Raw genomic sequence first — 15,289 nt, 5'->3', positions numbered from 1 at the left:
GCTCAAACATCCCAGAGCAAACAAACAAAGAACAACACGCATCTATTAAACAATCAGAGGAAAACGAAATCTTAATACAGCCACCAGAACAAGCACAAATAGAACACGAAGTGACACACATGTTAGATATAGAAGAAAAATTTCAGCTGACATATATAGAATACAAAGACACAAATACAGACATTAGACCATTCTTGCAAAGACCGCCAAATAACCCACAAGTCGAAACAACAATAAAAACTATCAACACAATCATATACAACAAAATAAATGAAAACACAACTATGGAAGAGTTACAACTACTGGTTTATATAGGAGCAGTCACTACACTAAATATACACACTAGGCAGAGATCAGAACCAACCAACAAACAGAAGAAACCCACAAAACCAGCTTGGCAACACAGGCTACAGATCAGAATAGAAAAACTGAGAAAGGACATCGGACAGCTAACACAATTTATAAGAAATGAAATGTCAGAAAAAAAACTAAAAAGGTTAGGTAAAATCTCACAACAAGAAGCGACAGAGCAATTAGATGAAAAGAAACAGAAATTACAAGCATTGGCCAAACGACTTAGAAGATACAAAAAAAGTGAAAATAGAAGGAAACAAAACCAAACATTCAACACAAACCAAAAGAAATTTTACCAGACAATAGATAACACACACATTAAAATAGACAATCCACCAAACACAACAGACATGGGACACTTCTGGAGCAACATATGGTCAAACCCAATACAACATAACAGGCATGCACGGTGGATACAAGCAGAAACAGACACATACAAAATGATACCACAAATGCCTGAAGTGATAATTTTGCAACATGAAGTCACCCAAGCAATTAATTCTACTCACAATTGGAAAGCCCCTGGAAAAGATAAAATAGCAAATTTCTGGCTAAAGTAGTTCACCTCAACACATTCACATCTAACTAAATTATTTAACAGTTACATTGCGGACCCATACACATTCCCTGATACACTTACACATGGAATAACTTATCTGAAACCTAAAGATCAAGCAGACACAGCAAACCCAGCAAAATATCGCCCCATAACATGCCTACCAACAATATACAAAATATTAACTTCAGTCATTACACAGAAATTAATGACACATACAACACAGAACAAAATTATAAATGAAGAACAAAAATGGCTGTTGCAAAGGAGCACGAGGATGTAAAGAGCAACAGATAATAGATACAGAGGTGACATATCAAGCTAAAACTAAGCAAAGGTCACTACACTATGCATACATTGATTACCAAAAAGCTTTTGATAGTTTACCCCACTCATGGTTACTACAAATATTGGAAATATACAAAGTAGATCCTAAATTGATACAGTTCCTAAACATAGTAATGAAAAATTGGAAAACCACACTTAATATCCAAACAAATTCAAATAATATCACATCACAGCCAATACAGATTAAGCGTGGAATATACCAAGGAGACTCATTAAGTCGTATCTGGTTCTGCCTTGCCCTGAACCCACTATCCAAGATGCTAAATAATACAAATTATGGATACAATATTACTGGAACATACCCACACAAAATCACACATTTGCTATACAGGGATGATCTAAAACTACTGGCAGCAACAAATCAACAACTCAACCAATTACTAAAGATAACAGAAGTATTCAGGAATGATATAAATATGGCTTTTGGAACAGACAAATGTAAGAAAAATAGCATAGTTAAGGGAAAACACACTAAACAAGAAGATGACATACTGGATAACCACAGCGACTGCATAGAAGCGATGGAAAAAACAGATGCCTATAAATATCTAGGATACAGACAAAAAATAGGAATAGATAATACAAATATTAAAGAAGAACTAAAAGAAAAATATAGACAAAGACTAACAAAAATACTGAAAACAGAATTGACAGCAAGAAACAAGACAAAAGCTATAAATACTTATGCTATACCAATATTGACCTACTCATTTGGAGTAGTGAAATGGAGTAACACTGACCTAGAAGCGCTCAATACACTTACACGATCACAATGCCACAAATATAGAATACATCACATACATTCAGCAACAGAAAGATTCACATTAAGCAGAAAGGAAGGAGGAAGGGGATTTATCGACATAAAAAACCTGCGTTATGGACAGGTAGACAATTTAAGAAAATTCTTTCTAGAACGAGCAGAAACTAGCAAAATACACAAAGCAATCACTCATATAAATACATCGACTACACCATTGCAATTTCATAACCACTTCTACAACCCCTTAGATCACATAACATCAACAGACACGAAGAAAATAAATTGGAAAAAGAAAACACTACATGGCAAGCACCCGTATCATTTAACACAGCCACACATCGATCAAGACGCATCCAACACATGGCTAAGAAAAGGCAATATATACAGTGAGACGGAAGGATTCATGATTGCAATACAGGATCAAACAATAAACACCAGATATTACAGCAAGCATATTATTAAAGATCCCAATACCACAACAGATAAATGCAGACTTTGCAAACAACAAATAGAAACAGTAGATCACATCACAAGCGGATGTACAACACTAGCAAATACAGAATACCCCAGAAGACATGACAATGTAGCAAAAATAATACATCAACAGCTTGCCTTACAACATAAACTTATAAAACAACACATTCCCACATACAAATATGCACCACAAAATGTACTGGAGAACGATGAATACAAATTATACTGGAACAGAACCATTATAACAGATAAAAGCCGGCCGGAGTGGCCGAGTGGTTCTAGGCACTACAGTCTGGAGCCGCGCGGCCGCTACGGTTGCAGGTTCGAATCCTGCTTCGGGCATGGATGTGTGTGATGTCCTTAGGTTAGTTAGGTTTAAGTAGTTCTAAGTTCTAGGGGACTGATGACCACAGCAGTTAAGTCCCATAGTGCTCAGAACCATTTGAACCATTTTTTGAACAGATAAAACACCACCACATAACAAACCTGACATCATACTCACCAATAAAAAGAAGAAATTAACACAACTAATCGAAATACCATACCCAATGCAACAAATATACAAAAGAAAACAGGAGAAAAAATTGAAAAATACATCCAACTGGCTGAGGAAGTCAAAGACATGTGGCATCAGGATAAAGTTGACATCATACCAAATATACTATCAACTATAGGAGTCATACCACACAATATCCACCAGTACATCAATGCAATACAGCTACATCCAAACTTATATATACAACTACAGAAATCTGTAATTATTGACACTTGTTCAATTACCCGAAAGTTCCTAAATGCAATGTAACATAAAGGAAGTCACGCTTGATCAAGGTCCGCGTCACCTTCCATTTTTAACCAGACATAACGTCTGAGACAAGAAAGAAATAATAATAATAATAATAATAATAGTGTAATATTTAACCAATGCTTTGTAATTCTCTGTACTGATTATTTTGTGCTGTGTATTGGTGGAAATTTCTTGTAACTGTTTATGACCTCCACATCTTGCTTTCCAAATTTTCTAACTGGGAAGTTCTCTCAATCTGAAATTTTATATTAATGCTAGGTGGTTTATTTATGTGTTGGTGTCATTTTCTATCAACAGGTAATAATAATGCCACATCCATATTTCAGAAATCTTTGGTGCCCAACCTTCCTGAAGATCTTGCAATCAGTTTCTATGTGCAGAGCCACAAACTGGTGTTTGCTGTATATCAGCTGACAAATGTGCAAGGCACAATGAAGTTTGACACCCATCAGGCAGAGTGCTCAATTCCATGGCTAAATGAAGCTCTAGTACTTCTCACCGTGGCACTGCAACTCTGCCAGCAACTCAAGGACAAGGTCTGTATTTTCATGACATTGTTTGAGTGACTTGTCTGGAATTTGGATCATAATGTGCGTGTGGTGTATATGAGGATGGGGAGCACTTAATGGTGAAATCATTTTGTGAGTTGTTAGTTAGGAAAGGACTATCAGTTTGAGTTAGCGAAACAGTTTCATTGATATTCCTTTATCTGATTGACAAAGTGTTGTATACAAGGATGCCTCATTCAATTTTTTTCTTCTTCCTCCTATTGCTTAAGAATTTTTTATTCAAAATAAGATCTTTATGAGGTACACATTAAATTGTACATTTTATGTAATTTTTCTTGGCAAAGCATTGTAGTTTTACTTATTTATTTTTATTTATTTATTTATTTATTGTTCCGTGGGACCAAATTAAGGAGAAGTCTCCATGGTCATGGAACGAGTCAATACATGAAATTATAACACGATATTAGAAACAGATAAAATGAAACATAAAAAAAAACATATTCAGGTGACAAGTCGTAAGTTTAAATGAAGAAAATCAACAATGTAACACTGGAATTTGCTTAATTTTTTAGCTCTTCCAGGAGCTCCTCGACAGAATAGAAGGAGTGAGCCATGAGGAAACTCTTCAGTTTAGACTTAAAAGTGTTTGGGCTACTGCTATGATGTTTGAGTTCTTGTGGTAGCTTATTGAAAATGGATGCAGCAGAATACAGCACTCCTTTCTGCACAAGAGTCAAGGAAGTTCATGCTACGTGCAGATTTGATTTCTGCCTAGTATTAACTGAGTGAAAGCTGCTAACTCTTGGGAATAGGCTAATATTGCTAACAACAAACGACATTAAAGAAAATATATACTGTGAGGGCAATGTCAGAATTCCCAGACTATTGAATAGGGGTCGACACGAGGTTCTCGAACTTACACCACATATAGCTCGAACAGCCCGTTTTTGAGCCAAAAATACCCTTTTTGAATCAGAAGAATTACCCCAAAAAATAATACCATACCACATAAGCGTATGAAAATATGCGAAGTAGACTACTTTTCGTGTTGAAGTGTCACTTATTTCAGATACTGTTCTAATGGTAAATAGAGCAGCATTTAGCTTCTGAACAAGATCCTGGACATGGGCGTTCCACAACAGCTTACTATCTATCCGAACGCCTAGGAACTTGAACTGTTCCGTTTCGCTTATAATATGCCTATTCTGTCTGATCAAAATATCGGTTCTTGTTGAATTGTGAGTTAGAAACTGTAAAAACTGAGTCTTACTGTGATTTAGCATCAAATTATTTTCCACAAGCCACAAACTTATTTCATGAACTACATTATTTGTTACTGTTTCAATATTACACACAAGATCCTTCACTATCAAGCTGGTGTCATCAGCAAACAGAAATATTTTTGAATCACCTGTAATACTAGAAGGCATATCATTTGTATAAATAAGAAACAGCAGTGGCCCCAGCACCGACCCTTGAGGAACGCCCCACTTAACAGTGCCCCATTGGGACTGAACTTCACTACCACTCTCAGTATTGTGGGGAATTACCCTCTGCTTTCTGTTCTTAAAGTAAGAGGCGAACCAATTGTAAGCTACTCCCCTTACTCCATACTGGTCCAACTTCTGCAGTAATATTTTGTGGTCAACACAGTCAAAAGCCTTCGTTAAATCAAAGAAAACACCTAGCGTTCGCAACCTTTTATTTAATCCGTCCAAAACCTCACAGAGAAAAGAGAGTATAGCATTTTCCGTTGTTAAACCATTTCTAAAACCAAACTGAACATTTGACAGCAAATTATGTGAATTTAAATGCTCCAGTAACCTTGTATATACAACCTTCTCGATAACTTTAGCAAACACCGATGGCATAGAAATAGGTCTAAAATTGTCAACATTATCAATGTCTCCCTTTTTATAAAGTGGCTTCACTACCGAGTACTTTAATCGGTCAGGAAACCGACCACTCCTAAAGGAAAAGTTACAAATATGGCTGAGAACTGGGCTAACATACATAGAACAATACTTCAGTATTCTGCTAGATACCCCGTCATATCCATGAGAGTTCTTGGTCTTTAGTGATTTAATTACTAACTCAATCTCCCTCTTGTCAGTATCATGGAGGAGCATTCCAGGTAACAGTCTCGGAACACTTTTTTCTAAGAGCGCTATATGATTCCCTGTTGGGACTAGGTTTCTATTAAGTTCACCTGCTATATTCAGAAAGTGATTATTAAATACTGTACATATATGCGACTCATCAGCAACACGGACATTCCCACTACGCACTGATTCTATATCCTCGACCTGTCTCTGCAGACCAGGAACTTCCTTTACGACTGACCATATGGTTTTAATTTTATCCTGAGACTTAGCTATCCTATCTGCATACCACATACTTTTTGCCTTCCTAATAACATTTTTAAGCACCTTACAATACTGTTTGTAATGGGCTGCTGCATTTAGATTTTGGCTGTTTCTAACGTTTTGATATAATTGCCACTTTGTTCTACAAGATATTCTTATCCCTCTAGTCAGCCACCCAGGCTGCCTGTTTGTGCTAGTACCCTGTTTTAAACGTTCTAACAGAAAGCAACTTTCAAAGAGCATGAGAAAAGTCTTGAGAAAAGCATTATATTTATTGTCTACTGTATCAGTGCTATAAACATCTTGCCACTCTTGTTCCTTTATAAGGTTTACAAAGGCCTCTACAGTAACTGGATCTGCTTTTCTGAACAGCTGGTGACTATATTTAACACGTGTTGCAGCACAAAAATCTTTTAAAGTTAAAATTTGTGCATCATGATCTGAAAGGCCATTCACCTTTTTGCTAACAGAATGCTTTTCTAGTAATGAGGAATGAACAAAAATGTTGTCTATGGTTGTTCTACTGTTCCCTTGCACTCTCGTTGGAAAGAATACGGTTTGCATAAGATTATATGAATTAAAGAGGTCTACCAGCATCCTCTTCCTTGCACAATCACTTATACAATTAATATTGAAGTCACCACATATAACTAACTTTTTGTATTTCCTATAAAGTGAACCAAGAACCTCCTCTAGCTTTAGCAAAAATGTTGTGAAATCGGAGTCTGGGGATCTATAAATAACAACAGTTAGAAGTTCAGCTCCGTTAAATTTAACCACACATGCACAACATTCAAACACCTTTTCAGTGCAATACTTTGAAACATCAATTGACCCAAATGGGATGCCATTTTTCACATACATGGCTACTCCCCCACACCGCAAAGAGCTCCCCGAAAAGCTGCCAGCCAACCTGTATCCTGGTAAAGGAAGCCTCTGAATTATCTCCTTATTTAAGAAGTGTTCAGATATACCAATAATTTCAGAGTGAACATCTATAAGCAGTTCACTAACTTTATCTCTAATACCTTGTATATTTTGATGAAATATACTAATTCCCTCATTACTCGGATACCTAAGCTTTGTCAAAAGTGATTCCCTTGTTAGAGATACTTCCCTTAAGCAGGAATACCTATCAGCTGACTTCAATCTAAAAAAGGTGCAGCTCTAACACCCACTACTGCAGGAATTTTCCCATGAGTGATCCCACCAACCCCACCTATGCTGTCACCTATAAGCTTTGCCCACCTCCCCTTCCCATACCTGTTGAGGTGCAGGCCATGTCTAGTGAAACCCGTCCTGCTGATAGACTTCACCGACACCACTGAAATGTGACCCATGCTTTCTGTCATCAGCGCACCCCCAAGTCTCATGTTATTAAGCCTGACGGCTGTATTAAGATGAGGCCGATCGTGACGCTGAAACAGTTCCACGATATGCACATTCGTGTTGCCAGTCTGAGTGGCTATCTTTTCCAGGTCACCATCTATGTTATACTCCCCATCCCTATCAATACTATTACCAGCCCCACCCACAATCACAACCTGATCCTCTTTAGTAAAATCCCTACATAACCCCCCTATGTTAACAGTCACCTGAGCCAACCCTGCATTAGGCTTCACAATGCTGGTGACCTGGTACTCACTCCCCAGCACTTCCTGCAACTGCTGGCCTACACCTCTGCCATGAGAACTACCTAACAGCAGAACCTTCTTCTTCCTCTTCGACTTTGCAACTCCGATGGACTGTGGAAAATAGTACAGGAAATAGATCAAAGAGTTGTGACACTTACTACTTTTCACTAAAACAGAAAAGTTAGGCAGTACAATGAGAAAGTAAATCTAATTTCATTAAAAATAAAATCTCTCATTATTTGAACACACAGTGGTTTTCAAGGTACAGAGGTCAAGCTGTTGTATTCCATCAGTGCATTATTCTGATAATAGAACTGGCTCACCCACCCAGTTATCAAAGAGGTGCAACAGAGATAAAATACAGAAAGATGGAGTGTTCCATTGCAGTTATGTACGCCGTCAGTCACTTTGAGCAATACAGACGGCATTAGTCCCAGCTATTGGTGGAACATTTGCCACCATGAATAATGTGGTTAACACCTAAGCCTCCACTGTCAAGTGAGGACACAGAAATTCAAGTTGCTGAAGAATCATCAAGTCCACTCCCAGTAACGTAAAACTTCTTAAATGGAAAGCAGTTGACATAAATTCCAAGACACTTTGTCTAAGTTAATGAAGAGTTTCAAGGGACAGGAACAATATTCATCTACAACACAACTGCAGCAAGGTGCACATACTGCATATCAGCCCATAGCAAGTAAACTGCAATGCCAGAAATAGATATGACCAGTATGACATAGCCCATTATGTTACTTTGGTAGAAAGTGAAGGCTTTTACCTTAACATGGTAGAGATTCTGCATACCGTATTTACTCGAATCTAAGCTGCACTCGAATCTGAGCCGCACCTGAAAAATAAGACTCGAAATAAAGGAAAAAAAAATTCTCGAATCTAAGCCGTACCTGAAATCTGAGACTCGAAATTCAAGGGGAGAAAAAAGTTTTAGGCCGCACCTCCAAATCGAAACAAAGTTGGTCCATTGTAATATGAGACACAATTTAGGTCGAATGAATGACGATGCAGCTACAGTAGTTGGGTTCGAGTCGTAAGCTTAGCAGTTAAGCTTTACCAGGTAGCCATTGCTATGCGTCAGGCGCTCCGTCTGTATTTATACGGGTGCCCTTCCCCTTTTCACGTGCTTCGTCTGGTTTGAATCGATTGCTTATTTTGCTTTGATCTGATAAGTGCCGTTTTCTTTGTTATAGGTGTTTACGTCACTCTAAGCTGAAAATGCATTACTGTACTGCGTCATGCATTGTCGCATTGTGATAGTTCGTGTTTACGGCCTGTCGCCGCTCGCAGCATGGCTTGCTTTTGTGCGCGCTACCGCCGCTTACAATAATAAAAAAGAGAGGAATTGTCTCATAACCGAAACAACGGCAAGAGACTGCTATTTGTTGTTACTTACACTGCTGCTTTCTTTGATAATGATCAACAAGAACCAAATAATAGACTGCGTATGATAGAACATGTTCTGAACGAGAGTTAGGCGAAAATTTTCTCCGTTTGAAAATCTTAGCGGCCGGTTCTTTAGCACATCAAATTCTGCACAGAAATTAGTCATCTTAGAATTAAAAGTCTAGTCAGTTGCCGTGCTTCATTTCTGACTGTATCACTATTAGGCATAAGAATAATATGAATATAAACATGAAACAATACGTATATTCTTCCGCGTTTGCTGTTGTCTCACTCTAGTTTCGTAGTTTATTAGGCAGACAGGATTTAAATGAGATAGCAGCAAACACGAAAGAATACATGGCAAAATGTTTATATTCGTATTATTCTTATAGTGAAGAGAATACTGCATGTGATTCACATTTCATCAGGTTCCTATTAGCAACCCCCCCATGAACCATGGACCTTGCCGATGGTGGGGAGGCTTGCGTGCCTCAGCGATACAGATAGCCGTACCGTAGGTGCAACCACAACGGAGGGGTATCTGTTGAGAGGCCAGACAAACGTGTGGTTCCTGAAGAGGGGCAGCAGCCTTTTCAGTAGTTGCAAGGGCAACAGTCTGGATGATTGACTGATCTGGCCTTGTAACAATAACCAAAACGGCCTTGCTGTGCTGGTACTGCGAACGGCTGAAAGCAAGGGGAAACTACAGCCGTAATTTTTCCCGAGGGCATGCAGCTTTACTGTATGATTACATGATGATGGCGTCCTCTTGGGTAAAATATTCCGGAGGTAAAATAGTCCCCCATTCGGATCTCCGGGCGGGGACTACTCAAGAGGATGTCGTTATCAGGAGAAAGAAAACTGGCGTTCTACGGATCGGAGCGTGGAATGTCAGATCCCTTAATCGGGCAGGTAGGTTAGAAAATTTAAAAAGGGAAATGGATAGGTTGAAGTTAGATATAGTGGGAATTAGTGAAGTTCGGTGGCAGGAGGAACAAGACTTCTGGTCAGGTGACTACAGGGTTATAAACACAAAATCAAATAGGGGTAATGCAGGAGTAGGTTTAATAATGAATAGGAAAATAGGAATGCGGGTAAGCTACTACAAACAGCATAGTGAACGCATTATTGTGGCCAAGATAGATACGAAGCCCACACCCACTACAGTAGTACAAGTTTATATGCCAACTAGCTCTGCAGATGACGAAGAAATTGAAGAAATGTATGATGAAATAAAAGAAATTATTCAGATTGTGAAAAGGGAGACGAAAATTTAATAGTCATGGGTGACTGGAATTCGAGTGTAGGAAAAGGGAGAGAAGGAAACATAGTAGGTGAATATGGATTGGGGGACAGAAATGAAAGAGGAAGCCGCCTGGTAGAATTTTGCACAGAGCACAACATAATCATAACTAACACTTGGTTTAAGAATCATGAAAGAAGGTTGTATACATGGAAGAACCCTGGAGATACTAAAAGGTCAGATAGATTATATAATGGTAAGACAGAGATTTAGGAACCAGGTTTTAAATTGTAAGACATTTCCAGGGGCAGATGTGGACTCTGACCACAATCTATTGGTTATGACCTGTAGATTAAAACTGAAGAAACTGCAAAAAGGTGGGAATTTAAGGAGATGGGACCTGGATAAACTGAAAGAACCAGAGGTTGTACAGAGATTCAGGGAGAGCATAAGGGAGCAATTGACAGGAATAGGGGAAATAAATACAGTAGAAGAAGAATGGGTAGCTTTGAGGGATGAAGTAGTGAAGGCAGCAGAGGATCAAGTAGGTAAAAAGACGAGGGCTAGTAGAAATCCTTGGGTAACAGAAGAAATATTGAATTTAATTGATGAAAGGAGAAAATATAAAAATGCGGTAAGTGAAACAGGCAAAAAGGAATACAAACGTCTCAAAAACGAGATCTACAGGAAGTGCAAAATGGCTAAACAGGGATGGCTAGAGGACAAATGTAAGGATGTAGCGGCCTATCTCACTAGGGGTAAGATAGATACCGCCTACAGGAAAATTAAAGAGACCTTTGGAGATAAGAGAACGACTTGTATGAATATCAAGAGCTCAGATGGAAACCCAGTTCTAAGCAAAGAAGGGAAAGCAGAAAGGTGGAAGGAGTATATAGAGGGTCTATACAAGGGCGATGTACTTGAGGACAATATTATGGAAATGGAAGAGGATGTAGATGAAGATGAAATGGGAGATACGATACTGCGTGAAGAGTTTGACAGAGCACTGAAAGACCTGAGTCGAAACAAGGCCCCCGGAGTAGACAATATTCCATTGGAACTACTGACGGCCGTGGGAGAGCCAGTCCTGACAAAACTCTACCATCTGGTGAGCAAGATGTATGAAACAGGCGAAATACCCTCAGACTTCAAGAAGAATATAATAATTCCAATCCCAAAGAAAGCAGGTGTTGACAGATGTGAAAATTACCGAACAATCAGTTTAATAAGCCACAGCTGCAAAATACTAACACGAATTCTTTACAGACGAATGGAAAAACTAGTAGAAGCCAACCTCGGGGAAGATCAGTTTGGATTCCGTAGAAACACTGGAACACGTGAGGCAATACTGACCTTACGACTTATTTTAGAAGAAAGATTAAGGAAAGGCAAACCTACGTTTCTAGCATTTGTAGACTTAGAGAAAGCTTTTGACAATGTTGACTGGAATACTCTCTTTCAAATTCTGAAGGTGGCAGGGGTAAAATACAGGGAGCGAAAGGCTATTTACAATTTGTACAGAAACCAGATGGCAGTTATAAGAGTCGAGGGACATGAAAGGGAAGCAGTGGTTGGGAAGGGAGTAAGACAGGGTTGTAGCCTCTCCCCGATGTTGTTCAATCTGTATATTGAGCAAGCAGTAAAGGAAACAAAAGAAAAATTTGGGGTAGGTATTAAAATTCATGGAGAAGAAATAAAAACTTTGAGGTTCGCCGATGACATTGTAATTCTGTCAGAGACAGCAAAGGACTTGGAAGAGCAGTTGAATGGAATGGACAGTGTCTTGAAAGGAGGGTATAAGATGAACATCAACAAAAGCAAAACAAGGATAATGGAATGTAGTCTAATTAAGTCGGGTGATGCTGAGGGAATTAGATTAGGAAATGAGGCACTTAAAGTAGTAAAGGAGTTTTGCTATTTGGGGAGCAAAATAACTGATGATGGTCGTAGTAGAGAGGATATAAAATGTAGGCTGGCAATGGCAAGGAAAGCGTTTCTGAAGAAAGGAAATTTGTTAACATCCAGTATTGATTTAAGTGTCAGGAAGTCATTTCTGAAAGTATTTGTATGGAGTGTAGCCATGTATGGAAGTGAAACATGGACGATAAATAGTTTGGACAAGAAGAGAATAGAAGCTTTCGAAATGTGGTGCTACAGAAGAATGCTGAAGATTAGATGGGTAGATCACATAACTAATGAGGAAGTATTGAATAGGATTGGGGAGAAGAGAAGTTTGTGGCACAACTTGACCAGAAGAAGGGATCGGTTGGTAGGACATGTTCTGAGGCATCAAGGGATCACCAATTTAGTATTGGAGGGCAGCGTGGAGGGTAAAAATCGTAGAGGGAGACCAAGAGATGAATACACTAAGCAGATTCAGAAGGATGTAGGTTGCAGTAGGTACTGGGAGATGAAAAAGCTTGCACAGGATAGAGTAGCATGGAGAGCTGCATCAAACCAGTCTCAGGACTGAAGACCACAACAACAACAACCTATTAGCAACCATCTCTTCTCGCAGGTAGGAAAAAATTCAGAACGTAGAGTTGGCCATATTGACAAACATCCCAAACAGTCTTGCCAGTCGGATTTTCGTATTACATTGAAATTCTGCTACATTCGAAGATGAACAATACGGAATTTGTATTTACTTCGTTGAATAATGTATGAAAATGCAGTGGTCGAAACTCGGGGCGGAGAAAAAAAGCTCGTCTTCCACCTTTTTTTTTTAAATTTATTTACTGGCGCAGAGGTTTTGGCGCCAGTATTTATCTTTGTGCCTACAAAGCATGCCTGTGTAGCGCTATTCGACGGCAGAAGTTAGCTGTGGCGGCACCTACCAACATTTTTCAGAACTTGAACTTCCGCTTGCTTTGCACTCGATTCTAAGCCGCAGGCGGTTTTTTGGATTACAAAAACCGGAAAAAAAGTGCGGCTTAGATTCGAGTAAATACGGTATACATCTACTCTACACCCTACAAAGCACTGTGAAGTGCATGGAAAAGGGATCATCCCATTGTACCAGTTATTAGTTTTTTTTCTTGTTCCATTCATATATGGAGCACATGAAGAATTATGCGGTTTGTTGACGGTTGTAGTATATTCGTAGAGTCGTGATTTAAAGCTGGGTGTTACAACTTTGTAAGTAGGCTTTCTTGAGATAGTTCAAATCTGTCTTCAAGATTATTCAGTTCAGTTTCTTCAGCGTTCCTGTGACACTCTCCCAGTGATCAAACAATCCTGTGACCGTTTGTGCTGTTGTTCCCTGTATGCATTCAATATCCCCCATTTGCCCTATTGGTACAGGTCTCACATACTTGCATAGCATCCTAGTTTGGGTTCCATGAATGATTTGTAAGCAATCTACTTGTAGACTGACAGCATTACGCCAGTGCTCTACCAATAAACCAAAGTCTACCATGTGCTTTACCCATGACTGAGTGTATCTGATCATTCCATTTCAGTCTCTACGGACTGGTACACCGTGGTATTTGTCTAAGTTGGCCAATTCTAGCTGTGATTCATTGGTATTATAGTCTTAGGATACAAAGTTTTATCATTTTGTGAAGTGCATGATTTTACATTTCTGGACATTTAAAGCAAGTTGTCAATCTTTGCAGCACTTTGTAACCTTATCAAGATCTGACAGAATATTTATACAGCTTCTTTCAGACAGTATATCATTGTAGGCAACTGCATCATCTGCAAAAAACTAGGTTACTATTAATATTGTCCACAAGATCATTAATATGCAACATGATCAACAAGGGCCCCAGAACATTTCCCTGGGGCACAGCCAAAAAGATTTCATCTGTTTATGACTCCATCCTAGATAACTTGCTGCATCCTCCCTACCAAAAAATCCTCAATCCAGTCAACAGTGTAGGAAAAGAGATTGCTACTTACCGTAAAGAACACGCATCAAGTTGCAGACACACAAAATTAAGACACTCACATACAGCTTCCAGCTATAGCCTTCATCAGTAAAACACACACACACACACACACACACACACACACACACACACACCTGACAACTCCAGTGTCTTGGACTGGAATTCAATCTCAAATTTTGCTTGATAACCCTTACGATTGAATGTTTGACTATAAGTGTAGTTGTGATACTGAGTCAAATTCTTTTCAGAAACTGAGAGGTCCTGCATATCCTCGACTGCTCTGATGCACAGTTTCATGTATGTCATGAGAAAAGTGAGCTGGATTTCACAAGATTGATGTTTTTTGAACCCTTGTTCATTGGCATGGAAGAGGTCATTCTGTTTAAGATGCCTCATTATGTTTGAGGCCAGAATATATTCTAAGATTCTACAACAAATTGATGTCAAGGATATTGTATGGTAGTTTCATGGATAACTTCTACTACCCTTCCTGTAAGTGGGTGTGACATTTGCTTTCTTCTAATTACTGAGCACAATTTTTTGTACGAGGGATCTACTAGAGATTATAGTTAACAGAGGGCCAAATTCAGTATAGAATCTGATCCTGATTCTGACAGACCCTGGAGCTTTGTTCAATTTTAGTGATTTCAACTGTTTGTCAGTGCCACTGAGAACACTTATTCTCTCATCTTTTCAGTGGTTCAAGGATTAAACTGGGGCTGTTGTCCTGGATCTTCCTTTGTAAAGCAATATTTGAAAGTTGAGTTCAGTTCTTCTGCTTTTGCTTTGCTACCCTCAATTTCAGTTCCTGTTCATCTGAGAGGGACTGGATGCCAGCTTTGGTGCCACTAATACAGTATACATACAAGCAAAATTTGTTTGGATTTTGTGAAAGATGATTTGATAATATTGTGCTGCGGTAGTATTTGAAGGCTTCATGCATTGC

The 15,289-nt window shown here is 38.9% G+C and overlaps 1 protein-coding gene across 1 annotated transcript in view; it reads left to right on the top strand.

Moving 5' to 3' along the window:
- LOC124621034 (protein rogdi) overlaps positions 1-15,289 on the top strand; it is a 79,675-nt gene that overhangs the window by 38,393 nt on the left and 25,993 nt on the right. Inside the window, exon 6 of the mRNA XM_047147112.1 lies at positions 3,627-3,836. Coding sequence (XP_047003068.1) covers positions 3,627-3,836 — 210 coding nt within the window. The remainder of the gene's footprint in view (positions 1-3,626; positions 3,837-15,289) is intronic.

The sequence above is a fragment of the Schistocerca americana genome, chromosome 1 (genome assembly GCF_021461395.2).
Source record: "Schistocerca americana isolate TAMUIC-IGC-003095 chromosome 1, iqSchAmer2.1, whole genome shotgun sequence".
Taxonomy (NCBI): Eukaryota; Metazoa; Arthropoda; class Insecta; order Orthoptera; family Acrididae; genus Schistocerca; species Schistocerca americana.
Note: the sequence above shows the minus strand (reverse complement) of the source record. Positions and strands in the feature narration are given on the sequence as shown.